Here is a 15,309-nt window from a genome sequence, read left to right on the forward strand (position 1 = left end):
GCTGTTGTCTGAAATTCCCAAAGATGGGCTATTTTAATCTCATTATTTAAAATTCCTGTGGGCTCTGCATATAGCTACCCTGGCTGTCTATATTCTTGCCTCAACAGTAAAACTATGCAACCATGCAAAAAACTCCATTCAAACTGACCTTCGTTATAGGCCATTTATGGAAAAGGTTGTTAGATACAGCCTGGAGGTTTGACAGCTTTCAAAGGCTGCTGTCTATGCAGAAGTGGTGCTAGGCAGAGAGCAATTTAGGCTGAAATCCCTTTTACACTTCAGAGAGTCCAGCAGGCTGACTCTGCAGGCAGTGGGAGAATTGGGGTCCTCAGGGTGATTTAAAGCAGGACTTTTTTTTCTCCATTGGCTGACTGTAAAGGGAAAACAGGGGGAGTGGCTGGCAAAACTAGATGTCCCGAGTTGAGTGGTAAGAATACATTCCCATCCCCTCTATGCTACTGTTTTAGTAAAATAAATATATTTACCTGTGGGTAACATGGCTTTCCAAAAAATTCACATTCTAGCAATGTGCTGCTGTTCAGGTAAAACCCATTTTTCCTTGTAAACTCTTTGATGCTGAAATTCTGGTTCCCATGGAGGAAATCATTTAGCTCTTGAGAATATTTATCTTCTGTAGCAAATTTTTGGAGAACTCCCGACACGATGTTCCAAATTACAAAAATGATTCTGAGGTTGCTTACTGCGTGAGTTTGAAACCTGTCAGCGGGAAGGAGAAAGAATTGCTTGGAGTTCTGCAGTTATAGGACTGATCTCAAGGCTGCTCTTGCCAAATCTGTGTCACAGTTTGTTGTCTGCTCACAAACTGTAAGTGATTCTTTGTCACCACTTTGCCCTTTGATCTCTACAACATGAATAAACAATATACTCTGCATTTCTAGGAAAGTATTTTCCATGCCTGAAAACAGACACCTTCCCAGGGCTATTCTGGCTGACTGTGTTAGAAACATTTCTATTGGGTGTTGTTGTTTATAAAAATAAAAAATAAAACAACCACAAAGCGAGCAGATTAGCCATCTGCATAAGCCAACAACCAGAGTTGTAGAACTGATGACAACCTGACCAATTGCATTTACATGCAGGAGACTAGCTGGGAGGAGCAGTTTCTTTCAAAAAAGCTGTCTTCCATTTAGAAAATTGATTTCTAAGCGCACTTGCAGTAGTCTCATGTGCCTGCTTTACTAAGGCACTACACCCAGCAAAGAGACAGTCTGCCTTCTCACGAGCTCTGTGGCTAGTGACACAGTGGTATAAACCAAGGGTGATCCTTACCCCTAGAATCCACTTGAAAATCTCAAACACATTGGTGCTGGGCTTGCTTTCCTAGATGTATAGCATTGAAGTCCTTGAAGTAAAGTGAGGGTTCACAGAACAGTTGTAAGAGAATAAAAATGAAACTGCAATACCATGTTCTTTAGAATTGCCATTTTATGAAATCTTATCTTTAAAAACATATCAGTGTATTTGTACAGTAGATCTTAATGCCCAAACTTAAGGAAGATTGGTAGGAACAACTCTGCACAACTCAATTTGAGTCAAAAACTAAAGACAAGGATAAATCTGTGCTCCTTTGTCCTGCCAATGAAAAAACTGGTTACCAAAACCGGGAGGGAAGGATAAGCACAGCATGAACGACTGATGGATATGACAGCAAACTGACACTTAAGCGGACAACTGCCATGGTCGGTAGCTGACTATTTACTCGCAATGTAGTTACAAGGAGAGAGAGATTTTTATAATACACAGCCTACTGTAATCAAGAGGGACGTCTGTCCGCAGTGCAGGATGACGCAGGATGACTTTATTCAGGGCACACATACACTTATACATAGAACAGCACCAGAGAGGTTTTTCTACTCAAAGTTATATTTTGAAACTTAAAAATCTGTAGTGCAATTGCTCATCTGAAGGAGGGAGAAGATTAAAAAAAAACAACCTCTCTTCCTTGATTCTCCTATTTTCTTCTTCATTTAAATGTCATATGGTGGTGTGGAAGACACACCCCTCAGAGCCATATTTTCCTTGATTTATGTGGGATCTTTTTTTCAAGAAAGTTGTGGAATCTTACTACTTTATATTATTCAAATAAAGAGGTGCTGTCTCTCAAGGGTGAATGACAAACATAACTTTTACCTGTTCAAGTTGCAAAAAGTCACAGCAGGGAATTTGACATTTTCCACATACTGCACTACCACTGTAGTTGTGGTTGGCCAGCTGAAGTAGTAGATGAATCGACAGCAGATTTGCCAAACAACAACAGCAAGACAGCCTGCCACTATTAACAGCCACAGCACTTTGCGAGTCTTGCTCCGTGTTTGGACAATATTATGCACTCCATGAAACGAAGTGGATGAGGCAAACTCCTGATGGTACTTCCTTCTGTCTTCCAAATGTGGCAGCAGTTTCTTTATTAAGTACAATCGTATCTTTTCCAATATTCCTTAATGGTGAACAAAGTGAAAACACTTTAGTTTTAAACTAGCATTTAAATGGTACTTAAGAAAGGAAAACATGTAATTATGATAGAGGAAAGCAATTGTAAAAATTCTCTTTAATTGCAAACTCTCTCTTTAAGTAGTGAACTTGCTTCTGAGGACGGTCTAGAGCCCTGGAAGAGTTGTGTGCTCAGAGACTAGCTCAGTGCTGGTCTGAGAACAGAATATACCGGGCAATATTTTAAGCACACAAATTTTTAAGCACATGAATATAAAAGAATAGTTCTACTTCTGTGGAAAAGATTGGGTTTTGACATACCTCAGTGATCTAAAACAACAGGTTGCTGTGAAACTACTGTAAAAGGCTAAGCGTCTGATTCTTACAGTAACGTACCGTTAAAGGCCTGGTCCTTCGTACTTGCTCTGAGAAATATGGTAGAAAGAGAATGATACGGAATTAGATGAAAGGGAATTTCACTCTTTCATCATTAAAAGTTTTTGGATAAAACTTGAAAGGTTACAGATTCAAAAGGAAATCTATTCTCTTTTCTTTAGGTTTGTACTAGCCCGATTCTATAACTTTGAAATGGGAATGATTTTAGTTTTCATTTTCCCCATGGTTTCTACAAACTGATATTAAAAAAAAATAGTCAACATTTTAAATTCTAAGCTTAAGAGCTATAATAGTAATGAATATAATCAATACCTGGAAATGTAGTAATTTTCTTACACTTTTTGCTGAATGATCTTTTGAGCATGGATTTGAACAGAACGTTCTCTCTCAAAACATCCAAATGAGGGAAACTCAGTAAGACCTTTCCTGCATCTAGTCATAAATGGACCAGTCTCTTTACAAAGTGCTTCATTTACAGATTGTTATCTGCTGCTTTATTCTGTCAATAAGGAAGCCCATAAGAACAGCAAATCAAAGAATGTTTGTGAGACAACAATAATTAGGATCTGAAAATACATTATTTAGATCAGTGTTTAACAGCAATTGAATGCTCCCCTAATTCCATTTTTAACCAAAAAAATAGATTTAATAGTGTGACATGTTGTAGGAAGAGAAGACTGTAAGACTGTAAGAAGTCCCTTTGTAAGACTGATTTACTTGAGGCTATTGCAGTTGGGCAAAGGAGCAAAGGGGTGTAAGAGTCATCTGCCAAAGCTATCGTGACCACATCAGCACTCTGGGATGTTGCTTTGGTCTCTGCACAGGCTCTGGACTAGGATAATGAAGTCCCAGATGGTCCTGGATTTCAAAATGTTTCTGAAGGGAAAGACTTTTCTTCATGCTGTTCTTTAAAGATCTACGTAAGAACTTTGATCAATACTGGTGTAATTTACTGTGACCCCTTTTTATCATGAAACAAGTTTCTGCTGGAAAACTTCAAAGTTTGTGTCCTAGCTCTAGTGACTATTGGATCCTTTTGTGAAGCTGTTCAGCCATGTGTGCTTTTGTACATCGCACTGGAATGGAGTGGATGTCTGGTTTTGCTGCACCTGAGATAGGTGGCATTCATAGGTTTCTCTCTCACCGGAGCATGTGCAGCAAGACAAGGACTTTGCGTGTTCCCTGAATAACAGGAGAACAAAGTACATTCCTGGCTTCTGTCTGCATCTGCTGCCCACAGACTCCAACAAGAGGCCACAAGCAGGTCAGAGCCTTTTCTCCTTTTCTGTGTGTGTTTATTCCTACTATACGCACTCTGCTAGGTAAGAGAACAGTAGCATGGCCCCACATGAAAGTCCACTGCCATCAAAAACCCCTAGTAAGCTTAATCAGCAGAAGTGTAACTTAGAATCTATGCAAATACGAAAATAAAATGTATTTTAGCTCTTGTGCGTGGCTACTATGGTAAATAGGAAATGATGTTTTATCTCACTGTGAAAATTTTGCTGTTAATACATAAGGTTATCTAATATCATACTGCTGTTTTCATACTGTCTTTCACCAGAGGAATTAAAACTGCTACTAGATGAGAATCTTTTAGTATCCTTACTCTTAGATTTTATTAGAGAATCTTTTAGTATCCTTACTCTTAGATTTTATTAGAAAATTATCTAATTAAAAAAAAATATTATTAACTACATAGGGTCAAGTAGTAAATTTCTAAGACGAAATTTCTCACATGGTGGACTGTAAAATAGTATGAAATGTGTAAGTCAGGACTAACCATTTACTTTGGCATTTGGTCTATTTATAAGGAATAGGCACCTTGCAGTTATATGATTAATAATAGAATGGTTATTTCAGATCTGAGTTAATAAAAAGTAAAATAATACACCAAAATAACATCAGTGAGTGTGAGATTATAAATTATTAACTCTTCATCCTATGCTCTGTAAAACTTGGGCTGTGCATATCTGGGCTAAGGCTGTATAATCAACAAAGCTGGAACAGCTGGGGGTGAGTGAGAGCATCCAAGCTGCTGCCAGATAGACGGTAAGGTCTTGCAAGACCTTAGACAGACATTAGGTCTTAGACATGCTAAACAATAAGGTCGTGAGAAAGCTATGTTCTTTTAGTAGCAACACAAGACACATTTAATGTGGGCACTACAGTAAAAAAATATTTTTGTCAAAGACGTTAACAAAAACAATATGCAAGATCCAATGATTAATGGATGGATAAGTAAAAAAGCAAGGATGTAACTAAATGAGAGGAATCTACGTCCAGGAGAAAACCAGGTGTTTGGAGCAAAATACAGAATGTTCAGGTAAGAACTACTAAGGTAGCTCATGTGTTCAGGATGAGCTGCAGATGCTTTTCCTCAGGAAACACTGTTTACTGGAGAAGTGCTAAGAACCATTGTGGTTAGTCAGATAAGCCTGATTTTTCTAGTCAATGCTGTTAAAGAAGAAATTACTTCCCTCCATATATAACCAGGAATACATGGCCAGGGGCATACTGTTATAAGCTTATCTAAAAACCTTAGAAATTCACAATATCTTTAATGTTAACACTGTATGCTAAATTTAAATTATTATTTAAAAAAAATCACAACACTTTAGTCAGCAGGTAATTGACCACAATCTATAACTACTTGTGCAGGAAAGTGAAAGATAATAATAATAGGCTCTTTGATCAAGCGAGGAAAAAGATGGCAACAGGACCCAGAAGGAAGAACTGAAGCTGGAAGCTAAACTCTTGCATAGCAGAAATACAGTACAACATTTTTATTTTTGCGTTCCTAAAGTTTAATTGTGATTGAATTTTCATTGATGAACATATTTAAAAATAATGCTTTAGCCAGAGCTCTTAACTGGAAGGAGTTACTTTAGGGAGGCTATATGTGGCCCCTGTGCAAGGATTAGTTAGTCTAGATAGATTTGTGATTTCCTTTTTGCCCTCATCTAAAAATCATTAAGTGTGGTATCATTCAGAGAAATAATTGCCTAGTTAAAACTGTTAACTTTATTCTAAATGCGTAAAGGACCAATAGCCAGAGACTTTTTCTCACTTTGTAAGTGTACAAATTTTTTTTCCACAAGCTTTTTTTCTCTCTCCCTTCTTTGTATCTTGAAAATGTATGCTGCTGCTATTTTTGGACAATATTACAAAAGAAAGGAGACAAATTTTTTCATTTGGTTGTCAATCCTGAGAAAAACTAACAAAATGTAACTAAAACTCTTGGTAAAGCGTTCTAATAAGTCTAGTTACATACCTTTAGCATCTGATTGAATGAATCTCCCAAGCTGGTCCATGAGGCTGTGCCTATTTCAGTAAGGAAGGAATGGGTAAGTAAGCTGCCTTATCACTGTGATCATTGCTAGGTAATGGCTTTTATAGAAAACTAAATGGGAGGCGATACTTGATGACACATAACACTGGGCAATTTACCTGCCAAGGTTGCTATGTTTTGCCTTTAAATAACATGGTCTGCAAAGTAAAAGAGAAGATTAGTTTTATGACAGGATCAGATGTAAGTATTTATGTATATTTCAAGTACATACTATACTAACAACAGCAAAAGTGCAGGCTTGTCTTCTGTGTTTCATCACCTTAAAAATTACTCCCTTTCATAATTTTTCCTTTTATTTTAGTAAGACCAGTCATCTTTGCTGCTCAGAACTGAATAGATTCTCTTTAAGTAGATAAGGAGCCCTTCCTGCTCTGGAGGGCAATAAATGTCTGCCACTAGGTTCCCACCAGCAGCAGGATGCACTTCATCCACACTTTGAATAGCTGTCTTCATAACCAGCTCCAGATTTCATGTTCTTGTGGGCTTTAGCAAAAACAAGCTGCTATTCCTGAGAATCAACCCTGTGGACAAGGATGAAAACATGTGCAGAGTCAATCACTCCAGTAACTCCTTATGAAAAAGGCCTACAGGAAGGATAGGGAGGGACTCTTTTTCAGGGAATGTAATGATAGGACACGGGGTAACGGCTTCAAACTGAAAGAGGGGAGATTTAGGTTGTATATCAGGAAGAAATTCTTTGCTGTAGGGGTGGTAAGACACTGGAACAGGTTGCCCGGGGAAGTTGTGGATGCCCCATCCCTGGAAGTGTTCAAGGCCAGGCTGGATGGGGCTTTGAGCAGCCTGGTCTAGTGGGAGATGTCCCTGCCCATGGCAGGGGGGTTGGAACTAGATGATCTTTAAGGTCCCTTCCAACCTGAACTATTCTGTGAAAAAGGAGAGAAACTGCTTTTGTGTTAGATGCATGGCATGATCTTGTTTGAAATTTGTTTCAAGGAAACAACTGAGCATCCAATAAACGGCAATAGAAAATACTGTGAAATTCAGACCTGGGACAGACTTGATTAATGCTTTAGGAAATAAATAAAAAAAGAAACCCTTCACATTCCCTCTCTGATCTGCGGGGATGGGAATGGCTGCTGTTTCTTCCATTCGCTCTCTTAGTAATGGTCCAGCTGACTGCCCACAGTGTTGTTGGGTTATCAGTTATATTGGCTTGCCGCCACAGTGCCTCCCTCTAGAGTTGTTTGCTGACTGTTTTCTGGCCATGTTGTTCGAGCTATGAACTGCGACGTAAAGCACTGAACTCCATTTAGTCGTTCCCGTGTGGCAAGCAGAAGATTTCTGTACTCAGCTTCTTGGAAATCTCTGCTCCGTCTGTCCCTTTTGCCTCACAGCTGAGGCTCTTTGCCAGGCCAAGCTTTGCGCAGCGCTTGTGCTCACTCAAGCAGCGAAGTGCTTAACAGAAAACTGGTTTTCAACATCTGTATGTAACTCAGCCCTATCTAATGCACTGCCTATTAATGCAAACCACTCTAATTCACAGTACCCAGACAACGCCTCTTGTTTGAGTTGTTTGAGTTCTTAAAGCAAATTATGTTGGTCTTTTATACTGCCATGTGCATACAATTAAGTACAAACTGTAAGTTGCTCTCTACACAGCAAATGTGATTCATCTTACTGTTTCGTTTTTTGTTGTTGGTTTTTGGGTTTTTTTTTAATTCTGTGAGTTGATGCCTTACAAAGAGTCTTTATACTTATGTAACACTTTAGATGAACACGAATTGTGTTCTCTGGTTGTGTTTTACAAAAGAAATTAATTTATACAATTTTCTTTCTTTTATGGTTGTTTTACATTAATTCTTAAGCTAACACTAGGGGGCGAGGACCAACCATCTTGTATTCATTTTTCCCAGTGTGTGTCTGGTTATCTAAGCGGCACATTCCCTAATACTTAATGCAGTAAATTTTAGGAAACCCAACCAATGACAGAGGTGGTCATGATTTTTTATACTCATACGTATTGTAAATTTTGTACTCAACCTCAGTGCTGTTCAATTCTTCTCTTTCAGTGCTAAATTAAACAAAAAATAATGCTGCAGCCAGCATAACTACATAGCTATTTGCTCAGACAAATAGCTAATGTGTTTCTGATAAAGTTATTTCTTTATAGTCTAGTTAGAATCATAGAATCGCTGAGGTTGGAAGGGACCTTTAAGATCATCGAGTCCAACCTTTAACCCACCCTGACAAAAACCACTTCTAAACCACGTCCCTAAGTACCACATCTACCCTTTTTTTAAACACCTCCAGGGTTGGTGAATCCACCACCTCCCTGGACAGCCTATTCCAATGTTTAATAACCCTTTCAGTGAAAAAATGTTTCCTAATATCCAATCTAAACCTCCCCTGACATAACTTGAACCCGTTTCCCCTCGTCCTATCACTTGTCACCAGGGAGAAGAGGTCAGCCCCCATCTCTCTACAACCTCCTTTCAGGTAGTTGTAGAGGGTGATAAGGTCTCCCCTCAGCCTCCTCTTCTCCAGGCTAAACAACCCCAGCTCCCTCAGTCGTTCTTCATAAGGTTTGTCCTCCAGACCCCTCACCAGCTTTGTAGCCCTTCTCTGAACACGCTCCAACACCTCAATGTCCCTCTTGTAGCGAGGGGCCCAAAACTGAACGCAGTACTCGAGGTGGGGCCTCACCAGTGCCGAGTACAGGGGGATGATCACTTCCCTAGTCCGTCTCACCACACTGTTCCTGATATAGGCTAGGATGCTGTTGGCCTTCTTGGCCACCTGGGCACACTGCTGGCTCATATTCAGCCGGCTGTCCACCAACACCCCCAGGTCCTTTTCTGCCCGGCAGCTTTCCAGCCACTCCGCCCCAATCCTGTAGCGCTGCATGGGGTTGTTGTGACCCAAGTGCAGGACCTGGCACTTGGCCTTGTTGAACTTCATACCATTGGCCTCAGCCAATCTGCAAAATATCTTGCAGGAATTCTTATGGGCTGCTGAGAGAAAATACATACATACATGCACACACACAGATATGGTGCATATTTAGCTTTCATTGGACAACTTTTTTTCCCAGAAATTGTTGAAGTGTTTTCTTCCAACTTGTGTTTCATTATATGAGGTTCTTTCTGGAAGTGCTGTATAGACATTAATGCTTCTTATAATGTTTTGTCTAGCTGTCTTTTTTAAGTAGAACCCTCTCAAATATTATCTCCTTTTAAGACAGAACAAGTAATGCATTTGCTAATATAGGGGAATGCAAAAACTTATACTCCATTCATGCAAAAATATTAGTGAAGAAGGAGAAACAGAGCAGGAGAACAAGGAAGTGACTACCATCTGGATTGTAATAATGCATTGTCATTGCCATTTCATGACAAATGCTGGGATATGTAGAAAATGGTAACTAATTGTAAATGCAAGCATCTGTCTCGTTCCTTCCTTCAAAGCACGTATGCCAATAGACAGCAATGGAAGGGGTTGCAGAAAAAGGGGCCCAAAGACAGTTTGAGGACTCATTTCGCCCGTCTCTGGCATCAAGGCAAAATCAGCTGTGCCTGGAGAAATTGAAAGGTCTCATGAATGTTTTCTAGTGCTCTGCAGATACTAGAAGTGTCTTTATTTTTTGTTTTCTTATGTCTGTCGTATCTTGCCATAATTTGAACTGGTTGCTCCTTTTTTCCATCCCGCTGTATATGGAAAATTATTTTTTATTCTTCCCTTTGAAGGATAAGTATTTATCACTTTTCCCCACAGTCTTCTATTAGTTACATAGGTCAAGTGTAATTCCCTTAATGGGCCATATTTTTTACACCAAACATTTGTTGTTCTTGCCATTCTTTTCTGATCTGTTTCCAAGTGGTCTTATCTTTCTTGAAGAGTGGTCCCCAGGACATAATACAACTGACAAATCCTTTCTGATGCTGGATGGAGAGGAGGGTTTCCATGCCATGTGGAAAACTTCCAGTATAAATTTTGTTCTTTTCACAGTTTTGCCTTTTGTTCCTTAACAGGTGATTTTTAAATATCTGAAATGCCCAGATAATTTCTAAAGAATGTCATATTTGCTGGTTTGGTTGTCACAGCTGAAGTTCAAAGAACTACCCTTTGCATCACTGAAGCTGCACATAATCTATTTCAGTGCATTAAGATAATTTTGAATTCTAGCCCCCATCTGCCAGCATGGTATTATACCTGCCAGGCTGTTCTCATTTGTCAATATAAGAAGTGTGCAACCTATTCCGTCATCCTAGCCATTAATGATAATACTGAATAGCATCAGATTAGCAAATTGTTATCAGCGTTTGTCCTGAACCAGCCCTTTGCACTTGCTAGCCAGCTGTGCCATGGGGTAAGCAGCAGCACGAATTGAGCCACGTGGAGGCATGGGGAGTAGCTTCTGGCTCCAGATTTTGATTTCACTGACTGGTACCTGACTGGTAACGAGGATCCAGGTGTTTAGGAGGGGAAAACCAACAGCCTTCCTATACTAAAGAATTGCAATTCTGTGGCTGCAAGGCATTAAAAGAGGATAGGTTGGCTTTGGGACAACTCTGTGGCATGTATTCAAGATTTTTTGTTTTTCCTGAGTTTATAGTTTTGGCTGATATTGATACATTTCATTGATGAAAGGAGGGAGTTTTGGCAATAACAGTGAAAGAACGTTTTATCCATAGTTGGGAAGTAATTATCAGTCAGAACATGAGGAAGATAAATTGTTTGTCTGGGACAATTCAGAGAGCAGGCTGCTTCACCGTTGGAGTACAGCTCGCAGGCAATCCGTGAAAGCACAATCAACATGAGTGCTGTATATTTAGAAAATACAGGTGTAGGAGGGACTGGTGGTAATCTAAGAAGAGTTCCTTTTTAAGCACAGGTTGGGGCAGGAGATTTGGTACCAGCATTAACAGGGCCAGATACCATGCAATGTGGTAGAAACTCTGCTGCATTCTGCCGAGCCACAAATGATAGATAGTAGGGGAGGGATTGTGCTGGGATGTGTGAAACGTAAATGGGAGTTAAAGGTATGCTGAGAAGTGACAACACAGTTATTTGTGTTTAAGAAGTAGAACAAATACAATATTAAAAAAAAATAAAATAAAATCCTTGCAGCACTATCTCTTCTCTTTGTTTGTAGTTTGCAAGACCTTGAGCTCTGTTCCTCCCCCAGATACAAATGTCTGATTGGATTATTAATATTGCATCAAGCTTAAGCTTGTTTGTTTTAGTCTTGAGTCACTAAATTTTATTTTTCTTAAAGCAGACTGTTAATTTCAAATGCTACTTAAATAGCAATTTCAGTTTTGAAAATAAGAAAACACTCATTTGAGCAGACGACATGTTCTGGTGACATATTTATCTTCTTCTCTTTACCTTCCTTTTATATGTATTTATTCACCTGTCTGTCTCTTGTTATATCATTAAATTGGCTGGGAAAGTGATTTTTGTTCAGTGTTTGTATAGCAGACAGCACAGTGAGGTTCTGGCTTAGGCTGGAAGTTCACCTGTGCAAATTGGGTGAACCTTGTCAACCAAAACCTACCAGTAGCTGCATTTCACTATTATAGTTGCAGTTTTATCCAAGAGACAAACACTTCATCAGTATAATATTATGGAAATAACTCATCTTGTATGCTCACATCTATAAATCAAAAAGATATTTGCCTTTTGAACTTTTCATCTCAAAAAGGTCGCAACAGAATCTGCACAAGTGCAGAAAAGGGTAACTGAGACTAAAAGGCATAGTACAGTTATTTCTCATAAGCCATGGCTTAGTAACTAATGGAAATTAAAATTATTTGATTACTTGGGAGGAAGTTTGAAACTAGCACAGGAAAATACTCATCCACATGATACATGCTTCAGTTATGGAACTCATTGCTGCAGGCTGTGGATTCACAGATGAAGGGTTATTAAATGCAAGGACACAAGTATTTTAGGAAGTCCTGGACTATCAGCATTGGAAAGTTAGGTGGAGATACGGGGGAGTTACCTCACTGTAAGCTTGCTTCTTAGTGGTTGGTTTTCTTGGTTGGGTTTTTTTTGTTTGTTTGTTGTGGTGTTTTTTTGGTTTTGTTTGTTGTGGTGGTTTTGCTTTTTTTTTTTTTAAATGTTTGATTCTTTGTTTTGTCCTAATAGCTCTTCCCAAGACACCTGCTACTTTCTACTAGAAAGTCTTCAGCATGGCATGACCTACTTGTATCTTTTATCCAACTCACTGCAGCCACTGTTATGTAGGTAGAAGCCATCTGTGCTGTAATTGTGGGACGACAGTGTTGGGAAGCTTCAAGCGTCATTTGTTTGTAGCCAGAAGGTCTCCAAGCTCTTTGTTCAAGTTAATGAACATTGGAAAAACAAATTTATCTGTGATGATTTTGTAATCAGAATGAAAGTTTGAGAAGAAGAATGTGTGACACCGTCCAAACCATTTATGTGTGCATTTTTAATTCTCCATAAGTGATTTCATGTAAGATAACTTGAGATTTGGCTTGGGTGAACAGGTCACTTCTAATTTAGCAGGAGGGAAGACTCTTGTTGGCTTCTCGATACTATGTAGGAGGTCATTCTTACCTACCTGTCCTCATCAGACTAATGTTTTAGACATAAAGCTCCACACAGTAAGAACATGCAGACTCTTGGTTCCATCTGTATCTACAAAATATGCTACAGGCTACCTCTGCCTTACATCAAACCTCTGCTTGGCCAGGCTAGAAGGACGCTCCTCTTTTTGCCCTTACAACTCACTTTTTCTGTCCAAGTAGGTTCAGTTATTCTCTGCTCTGTGACCTTATTACAGCCGAGATGAGCAAAGCTAGCCCAGCACCCCATGTCAACAACTGGGGAAGGGGAGGTAAACAAAATAAGAGGACGAGGGTGGATTAAGAAGGGTGCTTAACAATTCCCATACTTAGTTATGAAGGCCACGACAGTTCATTTGAAGGCCATGAAGTACAGTTCTGGGAAGCTGTGGAGTTTTTTTTCTGCTGTGTTTAACTTTTTGCCTTGTATTTGTCCCAGTCATGAAGCAGAATGTTCTCACTCTGCTGAAGGTTAGAGTTCTCTGATATATTTCTGGGATGAACAGAAGTCTCTCTGTCTTATTTTCAAGGATTAAAAGTAAATAAATAAATGAAAGCTCAAGGGTGTGCACACACTCTTGGTTTTCATAGCCTTGCTCAGTCATCCACAGCATGAACAGCAAGCTGCGTGTGTGGTTACATCTGCTCCTATGTGGTCTGAGCGTTCAGCATGAAAAAGAGAAATGGTGGCGCATTTTGAGAAAAAAGTAATACCATCAATTAAAACGAAGGCTATGTTTTGCTTTCAGATATATTCACATGGAAGAGTTGTTTCATCAAGACTCATTTATGATTATGTTACTATAAAGAGATGGCAAAGTAGCTGTAAAACTCCTGTCAGGACATAAAAGCCACTCAAACCACTCAAAGAAAACCCAGGTCCCTACAATGATGCCCAAATTTGAGCAGCACGGCAAAAGCACATCTATTTCTAAGGGTCTTTGCAGCCAAACCAGAGTTGAAGGCTCTGAGTTGACCCAAACCTGAGGGCTTCTTCAATCTGTGCTATCATCTACACTGCCAACAGGCAATTTCATAATCAGGTAGTACAAGTCACTCTTTAAAAATTCTTTTTAGTACCAAGTTCATTACACACTTGTGAAGCCTTACTGAGATCACATGAAGGTAGCCAGTAAGATCAATGAGTGATAGTTCTGTATTGTCTATGGGTTTATTTCAGGGGGTTTCAAGGTTTCTTTTTCCACTGCTCTTGGACAGTTTGAAGTCTGTTGTAGTTGGAATGGCCAGAGAGCAGAACTCAACTAGCATGAGATTATATTTCCTTAGATGAATGGTTGCAAGGATAATATTATCCATAATATTAGTCAGTTTTTCAGGAATGGTCAATCTACAGAGCTTGCCCCAGCTAGATGTGCAATGCAGGGCGGAGTTACCAACTTTCAGTCCCATACTTGCTTTTGCTTCTCTCTGTAAAAGATGAATACAGGGGTCTCATTTTGTTTGCTTGTTTTTGAGGCAGGGCAGGGGAGAGGTAAGGCTTTTACTCAAGAAGTTAACATGAAGCCACTTCCAACATTTCTAGTTTTCAAAATGAAACATGAACTGTTAAATTACTGCAGCATCAGACTGATTGAACTTATGCACATTTTATACTGAACATTTATTTCAGTCAGGGTTACCTATGAGAGGTAGAAAAGAGAGCAAATTATTTCTAGCTTGTGTGCAAAATCAAAGCCTTCATATGATTTGTCTGATAAACATGGTTTTGCATTCAATGAAAGAATGTAGTCTGTAGTATTCAATTTACAAAGTATATACAAAGTATATAGAGCATACACTTTAGATGCTAAAAACATTTTTAAACAAATTTACCAGATAGTCTTTTTTTTCTTAAACACATATTTGGTTTTGGCTTCTCATAAAAATACAGAACTTGAGCTTACCATCTTCATTCTGCATTGTGTATGAAAGTAAAAGCTTACTTATTTTTAATTATCTCTGCCATGGAAAGGAATTGTTAAGTTGTTGGGTTTTTTCCTAGGATCTGAGTGAACATTTTGGAAAGTGTTTCATGTATTGACAGTACTGCAAAAGATACTTTTGTGTCCTATTTTAAATCAAAGCATGGTGTTGTGGTTAGAAGAATGTATTGGTGGCCCAACTGTGGGCTTGAAACAAACTGCTCATGATTCTTTTTTCCAATGTCTTTGCAGTTTTCTGATGATTTGGAGAATGGTGTTTTTGAATCCTCTCATGTATATCATAAGATTCTTGGTTGCTGGTGAAATACAAGGGGAACTGATGGAAAGGCAGATATTGATGATAAGGGACTCAGAGACGCTTGGGAACGTCCCCTCAGCAGGAGGGTCCTGGGGACCGCCAAGCCTTCTATATGCACCCGTGCAAGAGAGTTTGACAGGAGAAAGTGAACATGGTCATCAAGCAAGAGCAATGAGTAGTGGATGTGTTTCATTTGCATTGTCAAGTTTCACAAGTGATACTAGGCTGGTGGTTTTTCGGATGGAGGTGCTTTGGGACCAATCAGCTATGAGGTCCCTAAACAGAGAGTTTGACCATGTTGGAAATACTGGAAAC

The 15,309-nt window shown here is 39.2% G+C and overlaps 1 protein-coding gene across 1 annotated transcript in view; it reads right to left on the reverse strand.

Annotated features, from left to right (window-relative positions):
* Positions 1 to 15,309, reverse strand: part of ASIC5 (acid sensing ion channel subunit family member 5) — a 31,555-nt gene that overhangs the window by 10,433 nt on the left and 5,813 nt on the right. The window contains exons 2-5 of the mRNA XM_063336114.1: positions 6,298 to 6,336; positions 6,122 to 6,171; positions 2,152 to 2,458; positions 486 to 717 (exon numbers count right to left, since the gene is read on the reverse strand). Of these exons, the coding sequence (XP_063192184.1) occupies positions 486 to 717; positions 2,152 to 2,458; positions 6,122 to 6,161 (579 nt within the window). The 5' untranslated portion in view covers positions 6,162 to 6,171; positions 6,298 to 6,336. The remainder of the gene's footprint in view (positions 1 to 485; positions 718 to 2,151; positions 2,459 to 6,121; positions 6,172 to 6,297; positions 6,337 to 15,309) is intronic.

This window comes from Chroicocephalus ridibundus, chromosome 5, assembly GCF_963924245.1.
Source record: "Chroicocephalus ridibundus chromosome 5, bChrRid1.1, whole genome shotgun sequence".
Classification (NCBI taxonomy): Eukaryota; Metazoa; Chordata; class Aves; order Charadriiformes; family Laridae; genus Chroicocephalus; species Chroicocephalus ridibundus.